This window comes from Mycteria americana, chromosome 1 (genome assembly GCF_035582795.1).
Source record: "Mycteria americana isolate JAX WOST 10 ecotype Jacksonville Zoo and Gardens chromosome 1, USCA_MyAme_1.0, whole genome shotgun sequence".
Taxonomy (NCBI): Eukaryota; Metazoa; Chordata; class Aves; order Ciconiiformes; family Ciconiidae; genus Mycteria; species Mycteria americana.
The window spans coordinates 77,200,198-77,206,318 of record NC_134365.1 but is presented as its reverse complement, the minus strand read 5'-3'; the positions used below and the strand labels follow the sequence as shown (position 1 = coordinate 77,206,318).

The window sequence follows — 6,121 nt, the reverse complement described above, 5'->3', positions numbered from 1 at the left end:
TAAGAACAGTTTAATAATTGAAATCAAATATAATAATCATAATCATCATAATAAATTGTAATGAAAAGGAAAACAACGAGAGAGAGAGGAACAAAACGCAGGAAAAAAACGGGTGAAGCAACCGCTCACCACCCGCTGACTGATGCCCAGGCAGCCCCTGAGCAGCGATCGCTGTCCCCCAGCCAACTCCCCCCAGTTTATATACTGAGCATGATGTCACATGGTATGGAATAGCCCTTGGGCCAGCTTGGGTCAGCTGTCCTGGCGGTGCCCCCTCCCAGCTTCCTGTGCACCTCCTCGCTGGCAGAGCATGGGAAGCTGAAAAGTCCTTGACTTAGTTAAACACTGCTCAGCAACAACTAAAACATGAGTGTGTCATCACATTATTCTCATGCTAAATCCAAAACACAGCACTATACCAGCTACTAGGAAGAAAATTTACTCTATCCCAGCCAAAACCAGGGCACTGAATGTAACTCACAGTGAAAACAAGGCAAGTTGAGACTAGGAAGGGAGGAGGAGTGGTGTTGGACTGAAGGTGAGCCTGGGGAAAGAGGAGGAAAGTGTTTGTTAAATTGTTGGTTGGTCATCTTTTTTTTTCCCCCTCGGTACCTGAATCAGTAATTAAAAGTTTATGTTGATTTGTAATAAATTAATTAAGTGAAATTCCCCAAGTCAAGAATGTTTTGCCTATGGCACTATATTCATTATGCTGGGGTGTAAAACGGTTTAGCAATGACATGGCCAAACAGTACAAACCCCATGTGGACGTAATCTGGGTACAGTTTCTCCTCTCCATGTGTGAGACTGGCATACCCCTGTATTGCTGCCTTGGTGCTTTGCCATTTTCCCAAGTACAGCTTTCTAGAGAAGGGCCAGGACCAGCCACTTGCAGGTGTTCATGAGTGGTGACCTTTGAACAAGTTGTATAGGCAAAAGCCATAGAATAGATGCAGTTTTATTTGCAAACCCTGATATTCAGGCTTTAAAAGATTCATTGTGGGGCAGAGCTGGAGTAAACTTTGCCCTGTTGATGTGCTGTTTCTGCAGGGTGGAGTTGCATAGCCGTCTCTTTTCCCCCACCCCCAAACTCTTTGCTGGTGCAGTACTACTAGCCTAGCAGTAACTGTGCTGTGTACTCAGGTGTAATGTGGTTAAAAAAATCTCACTCCCTCACTCTTCCAAACACGAGTGGAGCAATAGAGAGAAAAGGGAGAGAACAGAGGGAGGGGAGATGGCGGAGTCTTGCCATTTCTTGCAACTATAAGGAAAGAAAGTGCGTGTTACCCTCTTAGAGTCTGAAGGAAAGCAGAGGGTACGGAGGGGAAGGGCAGCTCACCATGATGTGGCTGTTCCCAGGCATGCCAGTGCCTAGTGCTACTGGCCAGATGATGTGTCATTGTCTACAGGTAGAGTAGAAATGCTCCAAAGCGGTCTCTGTGAGACTGAAGATGTGTTGAAAAATCATAAGACGGTAAGGCTTTTGTTCAAATGGAGGAAAAAAATTGAGAGATAAAAAAATCTCAGCTGAGGTTTTTCTTTTTTTCAACTGAAGAATGATTAATCTGAAACAGAAAATTCTGTTCTGTTATTAAGCTGACCCGTAGCTATTTGTAGCAGGCATAATGTAGTTCTCTGTTACATTCTGCACATTTTTGGTTTGTCTCACAAAACTTCTGTTTTTACTATTGGATGCTATTGATTTTATTTCTTTTAAACTATGCAAACTTTTACCAAAAGGGAAACAGGGATTAAAGCAGAGAAGACACTAAAGTGTTTTGCGTCTTTCAGACAAGTTTTTTTTCTTTAAAGAGTATATTCCTTGTGAAACCTTACTGTTTTTTTCTTTAGTAAGAGCCTGGCACCACTTTGACTATGAAGGCTTTGAGGAAGGCATTGGCCCATTGATAGCAGTGCCCTTCAATTAGACTGTGCATTGACACACTTTATTTCAGACTGTTAAAAACTATAGGACTTTCTGGAAGATAAACTCAGCTCTGCTCTTCCATCTGCTGCAACATATCTCTTTATGGTTAAATCTACACTTTGGACTTCAGACATCTAAACTTGGGGGCTGGCCAGGACATTCACACTAGGCTTGTAAAAGCAGAAATAGCACTGTGTATCCCCGCTCAGCTGCCTGACAGGAGGGTATAGTGTACTGCTAGAGAAGGTCTGGCTCTCTGGGTAGAATAGGTGGGAAAAGAGGAGAATGTGTCTTTTAAAGATGACTGCTGTGCTGAAGGCTTAACAGTCGTAATGTTTGATTCTCTTTCACAAAGTGTGGTTTTAAATGGTGAAAGAAGGGAAAAATACGATTATGTTTTTTTCAGTGAAGGAAAGTGTTAAGTGCTTGAAGTCTAGAGGCTTAAATATAAAATTAAAAGCATGGTCAAGAACAGAGATGCTGTGTGAAGGAACATAGTGAACACTACCATGTTGTGGAGCTTTGTAGTAAATATGGGACACAGGGTGGTTATTGAGGAATAAATGCAAGGGAAACAAGTACCATTCTGTGATTCTGGGAGCTGAGACCTCTTGACAGGACCAGATGATAGCACTGGGGTTTTAGATGAGTTCTCAGTTTTGGGGAAGGCTGGCAGGTCTTCCTGGGGAAATGAAACATTTCAGAAGCAGCTGCCCTACTCACTGTCAGGTGTCAGGATCATTAGTATGGCAGCAAACTGGAGGACAAAAGAGAATCTAAAATCCTAGTATCTAGGATTCTTCTTGTACGTGTCTGATTTGAAAATAATGGACTGATGAAGATAAAATGGAATAAATGCTGTATTTCCTTACAAGTGGCAAGCACAGTATGCATCCAGGGAAGTAAGGGTCAGCCTTGGTTTTTGATAAATGGAGAGGTTTGACCATATTTTGTTTTTGAAGGAGAGTAATCTTTGCTAGAGGACCATATATCATACGAGATCCAACAGCCCAAGAGAGGTGAGACTACTGCTGCTCCATGTCCAGACAGTAGTGAGGCTGAAGATGTATTCAGCAGGCACACACACAGGCACAGCACACATATACACTACATATATATGTACATATACATGGCTGGCCACACAGATCATGGGCAGACACTCAGAGCACCCACATGAACATAAGCAGCACCAACAGCCTCATCCTGCTCCCCTCTCTGGCTGGACAGGATGGAAGTCCACGAGTGAGAATATACATAGACATGTACAAGGTGGATCCCTCCAGCAGCTGGGCTTAGACACGCAGCCCAGTAGCTGCCCAGTCTCCCCAGTTGCTGGCACCTGGACATACAAGTCCCCAGGGCTGCAGCCTTACTCCAGTTGCTGGTACGAACTCTCAAACACACACACACATCTGGCCAGGACTTTCCATGTCCCATAGCCGACCCCCCTGTGCTCTCGCCCTTAGAGACACACAGGTGCTCTCACACCCAGAGCTGGCCCTTAGGGACCCACTCACGCTTCTGGTTCCCAGGCCACTTTGCATACTCACAGGCCACTTGATCTTTGCTAGCCGTTGCATACTTGCACACCCACACTCAACTCCAGTTGTTGGCACCACGGACACATAGGCCCTCCGACCTGCGCTCTGACTCCAGTAGCTGCATTCACACCCTGATATGCACGTGTGCACACAGAATTGAAAGCCCTCACCCAGGAAAGAGTCAGAAAGGAATTTAGTAAGAAGACAAGAGAGACTGATCAGGCGCAGGGCACAGCCAGACAAGCGTACTGACTGGCAAGCTATTTACCTGCGTCTGGCCCTTGTTATCTCCTTACACCTCTATTTTCCCACTCTTGTTCCTCCCAAAATCACCTAAACGCCTCCCTTGCTCCACCTTTGGTTCCTTTGCTAAGTATCTCACAAGTCCTGTGTGATTCCAAACTGTTCTTCCTCTGCACCCCATAATATGTCCCACTCCTAGGCAGTGACCCCCTTAGTCTGAAAGGTGATCTGGAGAGCTGCTTCTGGTGACTCTGGTGATGAGTTTCATGCCTGGACACTGGGGCAGCCCTGGGAGGGGCCCAGACAAGGTGCTGGTTCCTCCAGAGTCCTTGATCCAGGATCCCGCCTGCCATTGTGCTCCTGTGTTCCTCTGGACTTGGGCAGATGGGCCTTTGATGGGCTGATGGCCCCAGTGATGGGCCTGGGAGTAGCCCGGCAGGGTATATTTGGGCTCCCTCTCCTGCCATTGTCCCTTTGAGCTTTTTGTGGGTGTGCAGATGAGCTTTGTCACATAACCTCAAAACCTGAACATGGGCTGTGGTTTCTGTTGGGGCCATGTGGGCACTGTGGCAGCATGGAGAAGCCAGGATACTTTTTTAAAGATGACCTAAAGGCGTAATTCAAGCATGCCGGCATGAAGGAGAGTTCAGTATGTGGCTCTGCCATAGTACTGTCCTGAGGCTCGTGGTCTGTTGCCTTCCATGTCAATGTCTTTTTCTTCTTTCCTCCCCTTCAGATCACGACGGTTGTCTTGGGAGAGGCAGGCTCTGACGGGAGCGAGAATGCTCAGGATGCCCAACTGCCTGCTAAAACTGACCAGGGTGGTGCTGAGCCACAAGCTCAGGGCTCTGTTTATCCTCACCTTTAAGTTCATGTCATTTGCCTCCATCATGTTGTACTGGAGAATCACGGAGGACCCTAAGGGCAGGGGCCAAGTCTACAGCTTGCCTGTTGAAATCCGCTGTGCTCACTCTGTGCCTTCTCTTCCCCGTGCCATTGCTGGTGGGCCCCCTCCTTCCCCAGGGGATGTGTTTTTTGTGGAGACCTCGGAGCAAACTAACCCAAGTTACCTGTTCATATGCTCTGTGGAGTCAGCGGCCAGGACGCACCCCGAGACAAGGGTTGTGGTGCTCATGAAAGGTTTGGCAAACAGTAACGCCTCATTACCCAACCACTGGGGCTTCTCGTTGCTGAGCTGCTTCCCCAATGTGGAAATCCGGCCCCTGGACTTGCTGGAGCTTTTCTCAGGGACGCCTCTGGCAAAGTGGTACTTGCAGGCTCAGCAGCGCTGGGAGCCTTATTTCTTACCTGTCCTGTCTGACGCCTGCAGAATTGCCATCATGTGGAAATTTGGTGGCATCTACCTGGACACAGACTTCATTGTGCTTAGGAACTTGAAGAACCTCACCAATGTGCTTGGTACCCAGTCCAAGTATGTACTGAACGGGGCCTTTCTGTCCTTTACGCCCAAACACAAGTTCATGGAACTTTGTATGAAGGACTTTGTGGAGAACTACAACAGCTGGATCTGGGGGCACCAGGGCCCACAGCTCTTAACGCGTGTCTTCAAGAAGTGGTGCTCCATCAGGAGTCTTCGGAGCAGTAAGAGCTGCAAAGGAGTGAGTGCTCTGCCCCGTGAGGCTTTTTATCCCATTCGGTGGCAGGACTGGAAGAAATACTTTGAAGTGGTCAGCTCCTCGGAGCTTCACCACCTCTTTAATAACACCTATGCAGTGCACATATGGAACAAGAAGAGCCAAGGGACAAGGCTAGAGATCACATCCCAGGCTTTGCTGGCTCAGCTCCATTCTCACTTCTGCCCTGCCACGTATGATATCATGAAGAAGGACTCTAAACGGCAGTGACTCAAGGGTCAGCTAAGAGATGTTGCCTGGGAGCCCACAACTCTCCATCTGTTCCATCACAAATGAACTTTCTTTTGAAGTGAGGTGGTGGAAGTTGAGGATAAAAGCTGTTTGTGGGGCATAGGTGGAGCCTGTAGCTTCAGCCGATGTCTGTGCAGCTCTTTGTCTTGACTTTAACTGACTACCAGCAGCATTTTGTTTCTCTGCAGGACCTTTCTTCTGCTCTGCTTGGTCAGGTAGAGAAATCTCAGGAGGGGAGCAAGTGCTGGGCCACTTGTGGCAGCCTCCATCAGCCTTTCAGAGGAGTAAGGCCCCTTTCTATGTCTGTAAAACTGGAAGAGGCCTTTGTAGAAATACATCTCATAGCCTGATTCTCAGAACTTCTGAAGTGCAGTCCTCAAAGCAATGAAAGGATGGGAGAGCAAAGAATGGGAACTGAGGAGGAAGTTAAGGATGTGCTAGAGCAGGTGTCCTGAGAAAAATGTAGAGGAAAACAGAGAAGAAAGAAAGGGCTAAAGCAACTTCTTTTTATTTTCATTCCCTTA

The 6,121-nt window shown here is 47.2% G+C and overlaps 1 protein-coding gene across 1 annotated transcript; it reads left to right on the top strand.

Annotated features, from left to right (window-relative positions):
* The first annotated feature begins 4,470 nt into the window (after positions 1 to 4,470).
* On the top strand, positions 4,471 to 5,791 carry LOC142404734 (lactosylceramide 4-alpha-galactosyltransferase-like). Its single transcript, XM_075491734.1, has one exon. It carries the CDS (start codon positions 4,494 to 4,496, stop codon positions 5,574 to 5,576), a length of 1,083 nt encoding a protein of 360 aa, XP_075347849.1. The 5' UTR covers positions 4,471 to 4,493; the 3' UTR covers positions 5,577 to 5,791.
* Positions 5,792 to 6,121: the final 330 nt, after the last annotated feature.

Bases quoted from the DNA above. Each gene is read 5' to 3' on its own strand.
- LOC142404734 (XM_075491734.1), top strand. From the start codon at position 4,494: ATGCTCAGGATGCCCAACTGCCTGCTAAAACTGACCAGGGTGGTGCTG.